At 34.8% G+C, this 20,265-nt stretch overlaps 2 protein-coding genes across 3 annotated transcripts in view; one reads left to right on the top strand and one right to left on the bottom strand.

Annotated features, from left to right (window-relative positions):
• The window catches only part of LOC118203726 (transmembrane emp24 domain-containing protein 4-like), a 31,970-nt gene that overhangs the window by 9,333 nt on the left and 2,372 nt on the right, over positions 1-20,265 (top strand). The window contains exons 2-4 of one of the 2 annotated variants that reach the window (XM_035376009.2): positions 2,511-2,734; positions 5,323-5,469; positions 13,996-14,218. In XM_035376009.2, the coding sequence (XP_035231900.1) occupies positions 2,511-2,734; positions 5,323-5,469; positions 13,996-14,016 (392 nt within the window). In that variant the 3' untranslated portion in view covers positions 14,017-14,218. Of the gene's footprint in view, positions 1-2,510; positions 2,735-5,322; positions 5,470-13,995; positions 14,219-20,265 lie in introns of those variants that run through there. The other variant, XM_035376007.2, reaches the window with a different exon arrangement.
• Positions 14,722-20,265, bottom strand: part of LOC118203725 (FAD-dependent oxidoreductase domain-containing protein 1-like) — a 97,173-nt gene continuing 91,629 nt past the window's right edge. Inside the window, exon 9 of the mRNA XM_085820347.1 lies at positions 14,722-14,870. Within this exon, the coding sequence (XP_085676473.1) occupies positions 14,787-14,870 (84 nt within the window). The 3' untranslated portion in view covers positions 14,722-14,786. The remainder of the gene's footprint in view (positions 14,871-20,265) is intronic.

The following is a 20,265-nucleotide window of genomic DNA, read 5'->3' as shown; positions in this document are numbered from 1 at the left end:
AAAGTTTTGTTTCTTGTGTATTTTGTCTTAGGTATTTATGACTATAACATTTGTTGATCTTAGAGTAGCTAAATACGTCTATGGCGTTACCTTAAATATGTTAACTCAGATATCAGTAATTATTAATATCCTAGGGGTAATCCGATTATATGAAATGACTCATAAGTGTCAGTTAATAATGCTTTAATTAGATTTTAAAAGCAGTTTAATTCTAGTGTGCAAAATTTGAGAGTGGCGCTTATAACGGCTGCAATTATTGGTCTCAATATGAAATGCATTTCATCTTTGACTACTGATTTAATCTTTATTGAAATAATCTAGTTATAAATATTATAACGTTAATGAGGAGGAATCTCTTGTTCAAGTAAAAAAAAATGCCTTATATTTTGTGTAATACGTTTCGTATACGTTAATATTGATGAGTTGCGTTCATTTGACTCCCGTATTTTGATGAAACAGTATGGAACAGCATTAACTATAAAAAATATAACTTCTTCCACATACATAAACGTAATTCGTGAAGGAGCAAGAGTCCGTTGCCTCTCTTCTTCCTTCATCATGTTTACCTTGTCTGGGTCCTTTGTCTTCAACAAGTCCCTTGTCTTCATCAAGTCACCCGTATCGCCACACTTGTGGCGATAAGGGAGGGGACCCATCTTTTTTTTTTTTTTTTTTTTTCGTTTTCCTTGAATTTTCAGTGGTACCAGCAAGTTGCCACGCGACTTGGAAAGTTTGAGGCAGAAAAATTGGTACCAGGTGAACTCATAGAACGACGAAGTTTGGAAACCTCTTTCCAAAGAACTTTGATTTCCTCACGGAGTAGAGTCTGAGAGGAAGAACTGGCATTGTCCGAAAGATAGTTGTTAGGAACGATAGCGGAAATGTTCATGTTGTTTATAGCCAAAATTCGATCGGCTACTTCCACCGCTTTATTCGAAGTAATAGGAGAGAGGGCTGCCAGTATAGTTCGTACAGGAACAGGATCGTTTAATTAAGTAGTTCAAGCAAGAGTCAGTCGTTTCGATATTGTGATTCTTAGTCCGACGTTTCATTATGCGAAGGAGTTCGCTGACTACCGATCACCGAGGATTTCACCTGCTAGCAGCCGATTAATTTCTTGAGTCTTTGTATCAAAACATCTTTCGATAATTTTTATTTCAAATCCTGATGTGAGTTGATCTGATCAGGCTGAATTATGACATCACGAACAGCAGTGGCTATATTAAAGTGAGTCACGACATAGTTGAATTTGGATTATTTTCCTGATATCAGTTTAGGAGTTGCTATTTCGGAATGTCGACACCAACTTGAATAAAAGTTGGAATCACCACAGCGGAAGTTTTGGAATTAGCCATTGTCCAGGTGGAAGAATCAAACCCCCCAGCGGATGAATCAAAACCGAAAGTGTCCGTTACTATAAAATAGTTCAACATTGATGGACCAATGATAACATTGAAGAGTTGCGTTAGTTGATCTGACTCCCATATTTTAAGGAAGCAACATGGAACAGCATTAAGTGTAAAAAATATAATTTATTTCCCATACAGAAACGGAATTCGGTTTTTTTTTCTTTATTTTCCTGCCTGGAGCACTATAGCAGCCTTCTCTCCCATCGGACCCGCCAAAAAAGATTGCTCAGAGAGAGAAGTTTGTAACTATAAAACATGCACCTCTTCCTGTGTGTCTGTTGCTGATCGGTTGATGCAACGCATCTCCCGCTCGTACGAGTGAGATGCTACAATATAAACAAATGATCAAAACTTTCTTTTGAATGGAAATTATTGAAGAAATATATTCGCTACACTCTAAGTGCAGGTATATTTCATTTGATTAAAGAAATGATATTCACATTTATTGTTGAATTATGATTTTTGGACAAATTAAGCAACGAACATTAAGTAAATGTAAATTAGGCAGTTTAACATACCAGTCACGCACACACACAAAAGAAGCAAACAAAAACAACTGCGAAAGAAATATTATTTAACTTTCAATACGTTTGATTCATGCGTTTTATTTAGTAGATGCATCCTTGTGCTTCGGAGTGGTGATGTCATACAATAGACCATGTGTTTGCACTTCTCCGATGAGAATTTCATTTTTATCTACCGCTTCTATCATGATTTTTATTGACCACAGAAATTAGCCAAATCGCTAATTTCTGGCTTCTTCATTGCACACGACCCCGCCGTGTACGGAGATGAAGGATATAACTTGAACTTCATCCGTTCCAAGTTCTGTCACTGCACACCGACCAAAGAGCAATTGTCAACCCAAGTGAATACGTTCGCTGATTGGAGAAACACACATTTAACGCGTTCGTGCAGCATTAACAGAAACAGAGCTGAAGAATGCGCGTCTTGTATGTAACTTTGGATTTCTGTTACTGAAGTTTACACTGTGACGAAAGCATGTGGTTACACTAAAAACTTCAGTAACAATTTGATAGCAACAACTACTTCGCTGGCTTCCTTTCCCTCCAGATTCATAAATATTCGTTTCTATTCTAGGCTATTACAAATCCACTCCCGTCTTGGAATATTCATCTACATTTTCACTTGAAGAAGAAGCACAGAAAACAAAAATTAAAGTGGAAATTCAGGATCCCGGAAAAAGCATCACTTTCTCAAAATTATACCGGCTGGAAGGTGTCTTCAGCTTCACGTCACACAATCCAGGAAGTTATTTGATATGTTTAAAACCAGAAGAAAATAACTACTCTTGGAATAAACTTGTAAGATTTTTTTTTAAATTTCAATATTATTTCCGTCATTTCTACAGGATAAAAGAATTTCTTTTGGTATACAATTTTAAGTGAAATGCGTGAATACATTTAAGACTAATTTCATTATTCGAAACGAAAATTTTCATATTTTTAAATGAAGAGAAATGCACGCAATATTTTTTTTTTTTTTTTTTTTTTTCACAAGACGGTAATTTGTATGTCAGTAATTTATAATTTGTATGTATCTTCTGTATTCAGATGGATTAAATGCTCAACACTCACCACCCCCTCGTCATTCAAAAGGCAAAAAATGTACTTTGCATTTAACATATTATTATCCTATCATATTCAAATTATATACAGCATAGTAGTTCATTCCAATGTTCTGTTTCCGGATACAATGTGGTTATAAATGAGTTTCGTGAATTTCATATAAATGAGCCAATTTTCTTGTTCCAAAATTTTTCTTGAGAGCTTTGCCATAATTACTTGGCAAGCCAAAAAATGCTAAATGATTTATTATTGATGCGATGGACAATAAACTTCCAAGAAATGTCATGCATGCATAAAAAGAAGTTTTCTATAGTTTATGTATAAGTTTTTTGTCAGAAATTTATTTCTTTTTTCGTTAAAGCTAATCTATAACATAATATTATAAGCTAGTGCTTCTATTCCATGACGCTGAAATATAAGCGACATAGATTAGCAGTGCTATGTGGCAACCTTACACTCGTTGTTTTACATTGCCAATTTAATAATTAGGCATTATTAAATTAATTGATAAATTATACTTAGATAATTATATAATTATACTTAGATAATTTATCAATTATTCCTAAAATTTATTGTAACAAATATAGTAAAAATAGTAACGCAGTACCATAGAAAACATAGTAAAACTAAGCAAATTAAATTACATCTCAAGATATAGTTACTCAAGACCATTTAATCTCTTTCTTGAAGAAAAATCTTAACGCGCTAAGCATGAAGCTGTCGTACACGTAGTCTCTTTTCCTCCCTTATATTGGGCGTTCAAAAATGCAAGTCATCTTTTACATGATGATGGAAAAAAGTATATTATAAATTAAACAATACACAATTTCCATAATTAAATCGATTTTCTGGCATTTATTACTAACAAATTAAAAAAAATTGAAGCATTTTCGTCCACTTCTAGAACGATAACAAAAATGTAAAGTTCATGCGATGACATGACTTTACATCTCAATCGTTATGAAAAAGCTTTTTAACGTAAATATTTTAAGAAAACGAGAGTTGAGAAAAAAAAAGAAAAAAAAAAAAGAAAATCATGAGGTCTAGGTTTTGACATTAAAAATGTCCTCAACGGAATTTTTCCAAAATTTTGGACCTTCATGCTCATTAACTCAGCTACATTATTCTTTTGTCTTTACCTTTCACTTCTACTTTATCTAAATCTCAGGAAGGAAATTAACTCATGTAATTAAAAGCAAACTTCTTGAGTTCGAGAGGGAACCTTTGGCAAATGTATTGACTTGCCACTCTGTTAAATCTCCCTGCTACTCAATTACTCGGCTTTAGCACTGCTAGAAGCAATTACTTTATGGAATTTTGAGGACCGAGCCAAAGCTTAGTAGATGCGTTACTTCGAACTTAATATTTTAATTGAATATATGTTCTGATTTTCTCTCAAGGTGCGGATACTGTGCTTTGTTAATCATTTAAGTTTCGTGTAATACTCCAGATGACGAGTAAATGAGTTCATTTTAAACCTTCATCTGAGTTTTATTTACTGTACTTCAAAAATATTACACAGCGATAAGTCTGTTTGTGTTTACGATTCTAAGAGTTAGCTTTTCATAGAGCGGGAAATTGCACAACATTGTATTAGTTTATGTTGTTATCCATATATCATATACTTGCTGTGGCACATGTTGCACCATGCGAAACATAAGGTTTTCAATTTTTCTTCCTTACGGCCTTGTGTAGAAGAAGCGAAATATAAGTAAATATAATATATAACATATTCAGCGAAGTACTGAAGACTAATTTACCTGTCAGACTTAATCAATTTGTATTTCCTTAATACACTGAATTGTTTAAAAGCCGTAGAAGCAATTCTTGATAATTTAAATCTTTACTTTATTACTAATAACATAATTAACTGAGATAAGTTTATAATATATCGAACTTATAATCCTATGAAGATCTGTAGCATTATTATGCAGATGTTTTAATGCCATATATAACATATTTGGTATAGAATCATTAGGTTTTAAAATACGTTAATTTATTTAAATGATAATGTACAAATAGACTTTAAAATGATAATGTAAAAGAGTTACACATAATATCTTGTAAAACATTAAGATTTTATTTGAAATGACCTCTTTCTCTTTTGCTGGAATCTACTTCAAAATGAAAATGAGAACTTGTAATAACAAAAGGGTGAACATTTTTCGTGTTTGTTACATTTGCGTGTTGTACGCAAATTATTTCTCTACTTAATTATGCATTCTTGTTCTAAACCCTGCCATCTTCAGTGTTATCTTCCTTAATAGGAACTGTAATACATGGAATAATAATTTTAGGGACCTTAAAATAATTATATTTCACAGAAAATTCACTTCGCTTTACAAGTGGGAGAACGTGCTATTAACTACACAGCTGTTGCTCAGAAAGAAAAACTATCAGAAATAGAATTGAAATTTAAACAGCTAATTGAAAAGGTTTCAGAAGTTAGCAAGGAACAAGAATACCAAAGAGTAAGTATAATTTTAAGTATTTTGACAAAAAAAAAAAAAAAAATAATAATAATAATAAAAAAATAAAAAAAAAAAATAAAATAAAATAAAATAAATAAATAAATAAATAAATAAATAAAATTAACAATTAAAAGAAAATTTAACTGAATTGAATTTATTTTTAGGTACCTTACATAGATCTAATTCATCTTCAGCAGTCATATTAAGTACTGGTACCAGTCCAATAATTTTTTGTATTTTGAAACTAATTAACATACCATAACAGCTTGAATTGTTGTTGCTTCTGCACTGATTGCATTTTCAGCAAAACCAAAAAATGCCTTACCGTTGTATGTTACTTTTGGTTTTACGTGAATTACTTTTGAGCACCAACACAATAACCGTTTAATATAAATGATATACAATATAGCACTTAGAACGTTATAACCGAATCGCTAATCCGTGTATGCAAATATTGCACCGCTGAAAAAAATGAAGATTGGAGAACACCAACAACAAAAACACATAAAACACCAAAACAGAACAATATTTCACGGACACTATATTCACAATTAGCATTGTAGCACGTTGCTTTTGATATTTTCTAAATGATTTATCCAAACGTTTGGTGTCTTCTTGTAGAGCAGATATTCAGAATCAAAATAAGCACAAATTCGGCATTTCTACGATGATTTATCCTCAATTCAGAGGCTTCCAAACAGGAGCTTACAGCAATGCAAATTTACTCACTGAAGGTAGTTGAAATAAGTAGATACGTTCTTTGATTAACAGTGCATTACATTTACTTTTAATATAAGCAATATTATTTATATCAGTCACTGATTGATTCAATTTCAAACATGAAGTGAGTCTTTTCAAATGCCTTACAGATGACATTCTTACCAAAGTACTTGTAAAAACTGTTGGAATCTCAATTAATTACGCAGTTACTTGACGAATTTGGCAGCTAGCCAAAGCGCGCAAGCCTCGAGCTCAGATGTTCCTTTATATAATCATCCAGTAAATAATATACATGGAATTTCCGCAACAGTGGAAGCACGCGCAGATAATTACGTTTGTCAAGCCGGGGAAAAACCCAAAGGACTTAAACTCCTACCGTCCGATCAGCCTTCTGCCCAGTTTGGGAAGGGTATTTGAGCGTGTGCTCCAAAAGAGATTAACTCAACATCTAGAGGATAAGAAAATTATATGTAAAAGAACAGTTTGATTTTAGAGCCGGTCATAGTACCGTGCACCAACTACTGAACGTTACAGAATTTATTGCAGACTCCTTCGCAAAAAAGAACACAATCGCCAGCTGCTTTCTAGATCTAGAAAAAGCATTTGACAAGGTGTGGCATGAGGGTCTCCTCTACAAGCTGCACCTTGTCCATTTGCCCATCAGTTTTATTAAGCTCATGAAAAGCTATCTTAAAAACAGGACCTTTCAGGTAAAAATTAATGACTCTCTCTCTCTTCAAGAAAAAGAATTAAAAGCGGAGTGGCTCAAGGAAGCGTTCTGGGACCGCTTCTGTTTAATATCTACACGAATGATATGCCGGTTCCTTTGAATGCAAAAGTAGTGAAATATGCTGACGACACAGCAATTTTAACCAAGTCGCTAAAACCTCAGCTCGCTGTAGATAAACTTGAAAGCGCAGTAAATATCATAGCACACTATTATGATTCACGGAAATTAAAAGTAAATCCGTCAAAGAGCCAAATTCTCCTTTTCAGACGTCATCGGAAGTTCACTCTTGTGAATGTAAATATAAAAATTAATGATCAAGCCCTAGCAATTGTTTCAAGTACCAAGTATCTAGGAGTGGTCTTCGACTCACAGTTGTTATTCAAAAAACACGGAGTATGCCTTGTGCAAAGCCACCGCTGCTAAACTATCTCTTTACCCTTTAATAAGAAGAAATGCTAAATTAAATATCAGTCTCAAGAAGAAGATCTATACCAGCTTAATAAGACCTACCCTACTTTATGCAGTGCCTATCTGGGCCACTGTGTACAAGACTTATAGACACAAACTACAGGTCTTTCAGAACAAAATACTCAGACAAATTGTTGCCTCCCCATGGTTCGTACGTAAGCAGCAGATACATAAAGAACTAAAAATAAGACCAATAGCTGATCAAATTCTCATCACGAGCCACAATTTCTATGCTAAAATAGAACTTTCTCAATACGAACATATCCGTGATCTGATAAATTATGATCTTACTATAGAAATTGCAGCAAAGCGCCCAAGAGGCATCTTCCATAACAGCAAATGGTGAAATGTGTATATATTGTACATAGTACTATTATCTTTATTTTATCTTCAATGTGTCATTTTACCAGTGTCTTTGAAACTTTATAGACTTATGGACATGATCCGTGTACCTGGATCTTCAAAGCACTGATCTTATATTTGTCATTTTCGTAATCTTCTTATTGTTATATCAGAGACTTTGTAATATTGTGGACTTATGGACATGATCCGTGTACCTGGATCTTCAAAGCTCTGATTATTTATTGCTAGTGTAAAATGTTTTTCACCATTTGCTACTTCGCTCAAATACCGCCGTCCCTATATGTACATAGTGTATAGTTTCAGTAACTCATGTGCCTCAGTGTTGTACAAGAACTTTAGTGTTTAATTTCTCAGACCAAGACTTCACTGAATTGTGATATCTACTATTTCAAGATACACTGGCTGTGGACAGTTCACGGGAGGGTGACCCCCACGTGACTACCACTGTCCAATCTGTGTTTTACAGCAAGGATGAATTTGAATATTTTGTTTAGCTAATCTGTTGCACTTAGTTGTGCCATTTGGCTTCATTTAGATCGCGATATTAGTTTAATTATTCCAATCTGGATAACCTGTTTCAAAACTTGATAATTATTAATATATCCAATATTTCTCATTGCACGCGTAAGCTGCTTTGCTCGGAGTCTGAACTTGGGTGGGTGACCACCCACGTGACAGGCTCCTGCCAATCATCTCCCTCCACTCCACCTACATTTCACAAAATTTGACAAGTTTCGCCTAGTTGGCGCGGCAGGCCCTGCAATACCTTCCAAGGAAAGGCATCGTTCTTATTACAAATATTTTTAACGCATGTTTAAGACTTAATACATTCCCAAAAAATTGGAAACACGCCATTCTAACTGTCATTAAAAAGCCTGGCAAAGCTGGAAATCTCACAAGTAACTTTAGACCGATCAGTCTTCTGCCTGCGATTGCCAAACTTTTCGAAAGGCTTATCGAGTCTCGACTCACCACTTTTATTAATGAAAATAACATCATCAAAGACCATCAATTTGGATTTCGCCAGGGATTCTCAACGACTCAGCAGATCGCCCGAATCGTAGAATTCATAGGCGAAAATTTTAATAAAAAGGAAGTAGTTGCTGCTATTTTTATGGATGTAGAGAAATCCTTCGATAAAGTTTGGCATCACGGTCTTATCATCATGCTGATGAACTATAATTTCCCACCTGCCATCATCCATCTAATCGCTGATTTTTTAAAGAACAGAACTTTTCAAGTTAAGATTCAAGATAATTATTCTACCACAAGAAAAATTCACGCGGGTTTACCACAGGGGTCGGTAATTTCCCCGCTTCTCTATAATTTATATATTAATGATCTTCCTAATATTGAAAATATTCTCACTGCATGCTATGCCGATGACACGGCACTTTTATGTCACTCACTTAATCCATATCATGCAAGAAATAAACTACAGAATGCCATTAATTACATTTCACCCTGGTTTAAAGGATGGAAAATTAAAATTAACCCCGAAAAATCAAAAGTGATTTACTTTAAAAAAGGAAATATCCCTCAAGACTTAGAAGAAATTACAATGGACGGACAAATCGTGTCACGTGACCACCAAGTAAAATATCTAGGTGTTTATCTCGACCAGAAGTTAACTTTCAAATTTCATGTTAATTATATCAGAGACAAAGCACAACGTGCCTTAATGAGCATATACCCTCTGATGTGCAAATATTCGAAGTTAAATATAAACGCTAAAAGAACACTTTATCTACAGGCAATCCGACCCATAATTCTATATGCCGCTCCGGCGTGGGCAGCTACTGCACGTTCAAACCGAGCAAGGCTTCAAAGTTTTCAGAGTAAAACTCTCAGATTCCTCTCGAACTCTCCGTGGTTCGTTAGGAACACTGTCATTTTACCATTAGATGCTGAATTACTAAAGATTACATTCAAATTCTACGAAAAATGTGATTCCTCCACTCACGAAGTTATTAAAAACATAGGGGAGTACGACTATCTAATCGAACAGCCGCATAAACGGCCCAGAACTATACATCATAATGTTAGATGGTAGTTCTTGTATATATTTTATTATTTTCAACTATTTAATCTAGATTTTGTTTCATCTTTATCATCCTTTTCATCTTACTAATGTACGATACTGTGTCAAATATACGATAATGTGTAAAAGATATGCTAAAATTTAGTTGCTATTATAGCTTATCCAAGACTTCATCTGTGGCCGATATAAGTCGCCACCCCTGATCAACTTCTTCACTACTGAAGACTTTGCACTTTTATTACAAGTGCACAGGACTTTTCCAGTTTATGGAATTTAACGAACTTTTACAGGTCCTTAGGGGATTGATAAACATGTAGTGGTAAAGGCCCTCGGGTCGAACACCACTTAACGAATGATGATCTCCGATCTCCGAATTGGCGCGGCGTAAATCGCCTTAATTAAAAACTTAAGTACCAACGCCTTAGGGCAATTTACCAACAGAGACGGTTAAAGGAGCGGTTAGCTACTAATCGCCGTCTAGCCATTGACTCGATTTCGATTTCGATATACATGGAATGTCAATCGGTCGAACAGAATTCAGTGCAACTTTTCAGGAATTTATTCGATTGCATTAAACCTTTCGACGGTTCTTTTGATAAGTTAATAGAATCTTTTTTAAATGGCCTAGAGGAATTATTTCAACTGAATAGAATTACGAACAACGTTCACAAGATTATATTTACAAAAAAATATTTATCGGGCTCGCTAAAACATTTGTAATGCCAATGTCGTCAAATCCCGAGTGTACCGAATACTAGGATTAACCCAAGCATTTCAGAATGCGTAAAAACATAACAAACAGTTTATCAGAATTTTTATAGGTAATGAATTTCGTATTTTTGTTCACTGTTTCTCTAATTTTGATGTCAACATTTATTAGTAATTTATCAAAGCCATTAATTTTGTCGTTCTCCTGTAAAAGTGTTAATGTTTCTTTCCCCTTTTCCATTAATTTTTCCGTTCTGCTTCTCCTGACTGTCGGTGAGTTTTCCATCGTATATATTGGACAGCCGTTAAATATGCATGGATATGCATCGTCTTTTAACATTGGACATTTTCTCGGAATTCTTAAAATCGATCCATTTTTATCCATGAATACATCTTCACGCATTTTGCTCTGTATGCGGTAAAATGTTTCTGATTTAAATAAATTCGTCCGTACTTCAAAAATAATAAATAAAGTCATATTTCAGCGGTGAAATAATTGCTAACATGTGATTTGCACTGACTGATTTAGGAAATTTGATTTTTTAAAATATATAAAATGCATAACTTAATAACTTACTTTATAGATTAGTTTCATTTTTAAATATTTTAAGTACTAATTATTTAAATAAAATTTTAAACAATAATTTAGCACGTATTTTTAGTACTAATTAAATTTAATAAATCAAAAGTATTTATATTAAATTTATATTTCATTAGATGAATCTACCTTAGATTAATAGATTTGGATGCAATAAAGTAACGAAACATTGCAAAATAAATCTTATGTGGAATTCAGATTCTTGAAAGGGCAGATTTAGTCTCTTTTCATTCTAAAAGTAACGCTGATGAACTATGAAAAAAGTGCTAAATCGACCAGGTCTAAAAGCGGTCATATCATGACGTTTTTAGACCTGGTCGATTTAGCACTTTTGTACGTTGTTAAGACGTCGCAAAAGTTACCACGACCACTTTGCAACCTCTCGGACCAGTTTGCAACGTCGTGTGCTACTTGGGATACATAGGTGTATTCGGCTTAAAATTATCAGTGAATAAGTTTAGAAAAGATAAATCAATATGTATATGAGTTAAAAAAAATGTTGAAAATTCTGACCTGCCTTGTCTAATCTCTGGCTACGCCTCTAAAGCACACATATAAATATAAAAATTATCAGTTTTACAGTAATATAATGGTTTACCATAAAAGTTATGGCTCTTCGAAAACTTTCTCAGAAACATCTAAGATCACGCGATAACGCAATTTACATTTCTTTAACTTTTAAAATAATTGGAGGACTTCGATAGGGGAATAAAGAATGGCATGAAAAGACTAATTTCAGTAATGTTTCTGTAATTTTAGCCGTTAGTTTCTCAAATCTTTTTGATGCTACTATTTTTACGCGAAAGATTTAAATGAATGTCAGTGACGCCCCTTTCCGATAGAGCATTATGAAGCAAAGTTCGTGATTAAATATAAGTATATTTAAACGTTCATTTATACTATAGTCATTATATTGGCATATTTATATACCATACATAATTACAATTAATTATATATAAAAATTTACGTAAATATTTATTTATTTATTTGCATTTTGATTTCAGTGCAATTTTCAGTGCACAACGATATAAAATTTGAGATTTTATATTGCCGCAATGTTTTTATTTATTGTGTAGTTCGACGTATAAAAGTTGTTTTTAAGTACATTTACTATGATATAGCTCTATTTTTCATTATTGTATTAACATGCTAATGTAATTCATATAATTTCCAACTGTTTATTGTTTGTATTTCGGTTCTATGTATTTTATATAGATGTCTAATTGTCTTTATTAGTCCAAAGGGATTTCAGTCCCGAAGGACTATTGCTTTCGTTTTGGCATTTTGCGTCGGACTCATAAACGTCGGTTCACTTTTCAAACTGTTGCCACAAAATGTTAGAGTCCTGCATTATATTTGAAGAAATTAAATAATGAAAAATCTGCATAAATGATTGTCTATTTCTCGCATTGTGATAAAACAATGGTACATAGAGCCATCGAATTTTGAATTACGAAAACCTACTGCGAATATGGGCATCTGAAATCCCAAATTTGGAATTTGTTTTATTATAGATTTTATATTTTCTAAAACTTTAACGAATTTTTGATTTACAAACTCAATGCTTTAAAAGCGAGAAATGGCAACGTTATATATAAAAAAAAATACTTTTATCTCCAGCTCGCGAGACTGTGTATATTGGAAATTCTAAAGATATGCTTAATTTAACATTATTTTGCGATATTGCTCTTGAACTGAATTTTATGGTTTAAGTGCAAAGAACATGATATTTAATAAATAAAGGTAACACTCAAAACGTTAAAAAAACGCCCCTTTGGACGTAATTTAAAATCTGAAAAATTTCAGATTTTTTATTTATTTATTTATTTATTTAGTGCAATAGCAGTTTAATGTTTCTTAATGGGTAATCTCTAATTTGTAGCCATTGATTGTATTTGTGTATATTTAATTCCTTTATTATTTTATAGAACTATTCATTTTGAGTTAACAGATATTAGATTTGTGAAAATAACTTTAGAAGAGCTTGAGATATAAACCCCCTACAAAGCCTTACTGATATCTAACGATTCTTCGTCAGGCTTTCAGAAACTCTGGAAGCTGTCAGAAAACTCGTTTTTCAGGCCTTAAAAGGAATTTTTCTAATGCCATCCCGCCATAGACAACAGTGTGAATAATAGCTACTATGAAAGCCGTTTTAGTTAGTTGAGAATTGAGATTTAATCTGGTGTACATTGATGTGCGCCAGTACTGAGTTTAATCAGGCTTAGGCATGTCAAATTCAGTATCCCAAGTGGACCAAATAGTTCATCAATATAAACAGTGCGGGCTGCAAGGGGGAAGAAATTAACTTTTATACTTAATGATGTATTTACAAGTCTTCAATGCATAAAATCTTACTCAATACTGTAGTCCTTTAAAAAAATAGAAGAAAATTCCAGTAATATATGGGTACCTATTGTTCCCCCCCCCCCAACCTGGCATTCTTTTTCTGCAACAAGCTGTCGGGTGTCTGGAGACATGCTGTTCGAACTATAATTTTTAGAACGGAGGACATATGAACTTGGATCATTCTGAGGACTTGTTCTTTTTTTAAAAGTAAGAAAATTGCTTACACTGATACGTACTGCCGAACATGGAAATCGCGTACGATACAAATTTGTGACTTTCAGTAGATCGTGCGGGGGAGTATTTGCAAGGTTCGGGGATGTCCATTTCATGGAATCATTGTTTTAGTGTTGAGTTGCACTGAATTGCTGTTGATTTCATCTGTAATTGGGCTGGCAGTTTCTCAGCGATGGTTGAGAAAATATTTTTGTAAAGAGACTGTTTCAAGAGTACTTTTTCTTAGAACCCCAGATTCCATATATGCCTTGATATACAATGGAGTTCCAATTTTTATTAGCATATTTTAATTATACATTTTTCTTATTTTTACAGGGTGAATCAAGAACTCAATAAATGAGGCCCGGCAAGCTATGAGTTTGACATGCCTGGTCTAATTATTGATCTGTAAACGATTTTGTAAATTGTTATATCTGTTTTGAGATGAAGGAAAGTTTTACGCATCTCTCTGTTCTCTCTGAACTATATTTTGGCTGCTTTTCTATAAACGTAAAATCTGCTGTCGAATGAAGGCCAAAAATAAAGACTCAAATTTGATTTTTTTTGTCTGATTATGTGTAAAGATCTTGAAGAAACCGTAATGTGTAATAATATTTATAGGGTATTTTATGTTAATTAGCTAATTTTTATAACTTGGGTCTTTACTATAGCTGCTTCTTTTCGACAGTCCTCACCAGAATGTAAATGAGTTAAAAAGTATTCAAGGCGAAGGTTTTGAATGTTTGAGATATAGAGCTTCTGGCAGCGACGCTTGCAACTTTTCTTTTTGTCGCTCACTTAATATCACTACCACTTAATATTCCGGCATTAGCTATTTACTAGCCGAAGTTAATTGGCGCCATAAGCGTGTGAGGTCTTAGTTCAAATTTGTGTAATCTCCAGCTACGATACATTTTAAATTACCAAATACAAACTTTAAGTTATTTTTATACCCACAGTTGGCGAAGAATTCATTGTCTGCACAAATGGTGCCTCCAGTTTAAACTGAAGTTTAATAAAAAGGTTTGTTTAAAACCTTCAGAGGACTTTGCCGTATTTACATAGAAGGAGCGATAACTCGTTTGACAGTCTAATAGGTTTTATTTTCAAGACTTAAGGGCTTGAGTTCAAAAGTGCTTTTCACTTACATCAGGAAGGCACTCGGTGAAAAAGAAGTAAAACTTATAACTGGGCATATTCTCAAAGAAGAGCTGCAAGAAAAGAATAAGCTTATCATTGGCATGTATGCTTGTAATAAAACTTTTAAAATTTACAGGAAACTCAAATTTAGCCAAAATACAATCATTTCCAAAATTACCTTTACACAAATGAAATGACGGATTTCTCAGAAACGGTGAATTAAAATTTTATGAAGTTGTTTAACATCGTTGTGATTTTCTCATTCTCTCCACATCTATGAATCTTGCGAGTTCTTCACTTAACCACTTTTGATATAGATTTTCGACGCGAAAAATGAACTACACACTCATTCCGAAGTAACAAAAAATACATTTACATTTTTTTACACAATATATCAATTGTTCGGAGTTACACGAAACATATCTACTTTATTAGCATGATACCAGCGTTTCTGCTTTTACAACATACTCAAGAAAGAGCCTTGAATATCTCGACTGCATTTCAGTTAAAAAAAAAGAACTCGCCTCGTTCGTTGCAGATTCTCTTTTCTTTTCTGATCGGGATGGTTGGCCCTGCCAAACTGTCCGGCTAAGCTTAGGTCAGAAGCTTTTTTTAAAACCAGCATGTACACTGCATGGGGGGAGGGAAGTTCTATATCTCCTGTTCTACTGGGCCGATTGACAAAATTCAAATTGCGTTTGTCATGTCTCGAAAGCGCGACTTAGCATATATATTAGATTTATATATAACACTATTCTAACATAGGTATTTTGACACAAAATCGGACTTTTTCTGAAATAACATACCAATTTTTTTCCACATTTCGATTTTACGACTTAAATTATGCCAGATTGCCAAGTTTTGTAAAACTCGTGCGAGTAGTTTTTAAAAAATTAGCTCTAAAATTTTAGCTCCTCAATATAAATTGAATTTGGCGTATATTTATCAATATCTCTTTTTTGATTAAATTTTTCGATTTTTCCTTTCATATTTCGAAATTTAGGTACATTCCAAATAAAAGTCACTTATTTTTTGTGCTTCACTTTTAAAATTTCTATTTAAAAATAATATTTATAAATTTTTCGAAAAAAAATTTGAATTATAACCTATCAAATTTTTACCGTCATCTTAAAGTAGGTGTAGTTCTAAGCATACCTGCAAAAAATTAAGGAAAAATCACAAAAATAGCGATAACTCCCTCAAAAATAAGCCAAACCGTGTAAAATTTGAGTTGCCAAGTAAGAGTAGCTGAGTAAAACTGCAATATGCAAATTAGTGGCTCTGCACTCGGAATACGTCATCTACGAGGAGAATGAAAGTCCATGTTTGAGAGCAAGCCCACATATTTCACTGTGAAAGTAACATCAGAAATCTGATATAGCCAATTCGTACCTCCAGGCATCATTTGCCTCCAGAATTACGATAGAGAGCCATTGGGAGACTAGAGGTAGGACAACGTCAAACAGAATTGGCCAGATGGCTAAATGTGAGTCCTTCTGTGGTTCATAGACTTTGGAGGCAATTTCAAATCACAGATTCGGCACCTAGGAGGTTCAGCCAAGGACGGCCAACTGCTACGACGACGCCGATGACCGATATTTGACATTATGTGCACTCAGGAACAGAACCGCTACTCCAACTCTTCTTAGATCCTCCCTTGCTGCAGCCACCGGGAGGTTGGTGTCAGCGTCAACTGTGCGTAGAAGGCTTCACGAAAGTGGTCTGTATGCGAGGCGAACAACCATTTGCGTGCCGCTCAAGTCACGCCATAAGAGGGATCGTTTGCAGTGGGCACGACAACATGTCCACTGGATGCCTGAGCAATGGAGGGCTATTCTCTTTACGGATGAGTACAGGTTTAGTCTAGAAAACGATAGTAGGCATTATTTGATATGGAGAGAATCTAGAACCCGTTATCATTCGTCAAACATCCGTGAAAGAGATGCATAGGGAGAGGCAGTGTATGTGTCTGGGGTGGCATCTCTTTGGGTGGACGCACAGACCTCCATGTTTTTCCAAGGGGAACCGAGAATGCCCATGTTTATAGAGATAACATCATTGATGCTTATGTGCGCCCATATGCCTGGGCAATAGGTGATGCTTTCCTGTTACAGGACGACAATGCGAGACCACACAGGACTCGCATCGTATATGATTATCTTCAACAGGAAAACAATTATGCGCATGGAGTGGCCAGCTCGATCCCCGGACTTGAATCCTATCGAACACGTTTGGGATGCTTTAGGGAGACGTCTAGCTGCTCTCAGTCAGCCCCCTTAGACCCTTGCAACTGCTTTGCAAGAACGATGGCTCTCGCTTCCTATGAAACTGATAGACCACATAATTGAAAGCATCACACATCGCTGAATGTGCTGTATTGCTTTTAGAGGCGATTATATTCCATATTGAAGGTACTTTTACTATAGCAAACTGACATCTTCGATTTGTTCATTTTATACATGTGCTAATTTCTATATTACCATAATTGTCTGGTAATTTCTTTTTATGTTATTTGATACCTTACTATGTGTTGTATATCGTGGGTAAGTTTCATAAAATTCTACATGTAACTTTTTTAGTAATCCTGATTTTTGTGATCTTTCCGTAATTTATGATAACCAGTGTATATGAGAAGTTATTTTTTTTTAAATTATAGATGATATTATTCAAATTTTTAACTTTTTTTTTCTTTATTCCTCCTTTTTTTTTCCTTAAATATTTGTGAGAATAAAGTTTTACCTTCGCCGTGTTATCGTCGGCTACTTTACTTTGACTGTATTTAAATCGAGTTGTCTAAAGCTGAGGAAGTTCGTTTAAGCAAACAGGATGTTGACAGTTCGGGAGGTCATATCCCAGCTTTAAAAATTTTATATATAAGTATAAATGTTTACATCAATCCTCTTCGAAAGAATGATTTAAGTAGCTACTTTTCTCTCGTGTTATAGATTGTGTAAAAAACATGATCTTTAATATGATTTAGATTGTTTGTAGCCGATATAATAATCGGATTACTCAGTGGTACAGATTAAACACTGCTGGACTGTTTTATTTCTTTGTCATTTAGCAAAAAATCTTTTACTTAAAATATTAATCCTTTGGACTTTGCTTTAAACTTTATTTATAGTTAAAATGCCTAGAAAATGAAAAGCTCATTCAACCGAACCGCAGTTGATGTAATTGATATTTTTAAAAAATTGGCAAGAATGCGAAATTTATGGAAGTGTAACAATCGAAAAATCTTAATTTTCTTGTGGTCAGCACTGAAAATAAATGTAGAAGGAAAGAAGAAAATTAGCGACAAAAATAAGCAAAAATTTGAAAGGGAACTTGGCTGTCAGAAATACCAAGGTGTTTCGAAAAGTTGGATGCTTTTGAATACACGGGGTGATCTTTTTTAAAGTGACAGTATTTGGAGCACCCTGTAGCATGATCTAATAGCCGAAATGGGCCCAAAACGTGGTATTTAGACTAATCAAGACATGGGAAAAAAGATTCCGTGAAAAAACAATTTAGTTCCAAAAATCGCCACTAGGGCATTTTGTGGCGCTACTGTAGCTTATTAGAATTACCATAAAACACGGGTATCAAGGGAAAATGCAAATGTCGTGCGATGACAGCGCCAGTAATAGGAGCTATAAAAGCAAGTAGTAGACAGCTCCGACAAATAATCTCAGCTGAAGTAAACGAGCTCCAGTGGACATGCCTCTCACGTTACCGGAAGCTCTCACGTTACTGGTGAAGCTGTATTACATGAATCAATGTAATGCATCCGCAGCTCTTCGGAAATTTCGAACCAGAAAAAATTACGAAAAGGGCTTTTATCGCTGAATGGTCTTAAGGAAATGATTAAGAAGTTCGAGGAAACGGGTCACTGACCATTTGCGCTGGGAGAGGATCAGAAACCAGTATCAGAAGATGTAATAACTGATGTGGCAACTGCAATAGTCGAAAGATCGCAGAGAACCTTTGCTGGTACTAGCAGCGCCTGGGGTGTAGCTCGACAATTGGACATGAATTATTCCACGGTATGGAGAGTTTTGCGGCGCGTTATTCGATTTTACCCCTACAAAATCAGCCGCTTGCACGAACTGAAACCAAGTGATTATGATAAGCGAGTGACATTCGCTCTATCGTTTCTTGCCAGGGTAGAAATTGATGATGCTTTCCCATGACACATTCTGTGGGGAGATGAGTGCCATTTTTTTCTCAATGGGTCCGTAAACGCACAAAATAGCCGAATTTGGGCATCTGAGCAGCCCCACACCATGCACGAAATCCCATTAAATTCCCCAAAAGTCACTGTTTGATGTGGTTTCACAGCCGAATTGGCCATTCTTTTTTGAGACCATCACTCCGACAGGACTCCAAACGTGCACCATAAATGCAGAAAGGTACCACGAAATGCTGCAAACGTTTGTTATTCCACAACTTCAGCAAAGAAATCGTCTCCAACAGACAATCTTTATGCAGAATGGTGCCCCGCCACACATTAGTAATAGGGTAAAGCAGCGGTTGTGCCAAAACTTCACTGATGATAGAGTCATAAGTTGCAGTTTTCCAGTTGCATGGCCACCTCGTTTCCCTGACCACACGCCATGCGATTTTTGGCTCTGGGGTTATTTGAAATCTCAAGTTTATGTTGGTGGAGTATCAAATTTGTCTATTCTAAAGGACAACATAACAAAGACAGTTCAGATTATTCCTCGTGATATGTTACATACGGCTGTGGAGAACGCTGTGCACAGAATGCACGGTGTTATTTCTGAGAACGGTGCTCACATTGAATGTGGTCTAATTCCTCACCGGGGAAGTTAATGTAGTAAATAAACATTAATAATTTATCTGTACGATTGTAAGTCTTGATGTCCCATGTCTTGATTAGTTTAAGTACCAAGTTTGGTGCCATTTCGGCTATTAGATCGCGCTACTGCTCCAAACAATGTCACTTTAAAAAAGATCCCCCTGTACCTTCAGAACACTTCAAGGAATTTGTGTGTTCAAAGAGAAAACAATTGGACGTGTACACCAGCAAATACCATCAACTGAACTTGTGCTAACGGAAAAGACAAAAACGATATCATTGCAGATTAAAGTGAAGAGCGACTGGTTTTCGACTACATGTTTGTATAAATTTAAATTACGTTATAGAACATCATATCATCATAAACGGAGAATCCCATTTCTTTGTCGAATTATTTGAATATTCAGGAATTTATCCAGTGATATATGTGGATGTCGCCTAAAGACGTTTTCTCTCTTGATGAAACCAGTCTTTCCTTTCATCTCATGCCTTCAAAATGCTTAGCCTCTAAAGACCAAATACTGATGAAATGGAATGAATTGGATTATTAAGATATGGCAAAGCAGGGCTATCTGCTTAAAAGGTGTGTGTATTTAATTATGGCAAAGCACACTAGGGCCGTCTGCCTAAGGGGAGGGATGCTTTCTTGGAGAACTTTCTAAGGG

This window comes from Stegodyphus dumicola, chromosome 7 (genome assembly GCF_044657685.1).
Source record: "Stegodyphus dumicola isolate Sdum_Otavi_A_Nest chromosome 7, ASM4465768v1".
Taxonomy (NCBI): domain Eukaryota; kingdom Metazoa; phylum Arthropoda; class Arachnida; order Araneae; family Eresidae; genus Stegodyphus; species Stegodyphus dumicola.
The sequence above is the reverse complement of the archived record's forward strand: the minus strand, read 5'-3'. Positions and strand labels throughout refer to the sequence as shown.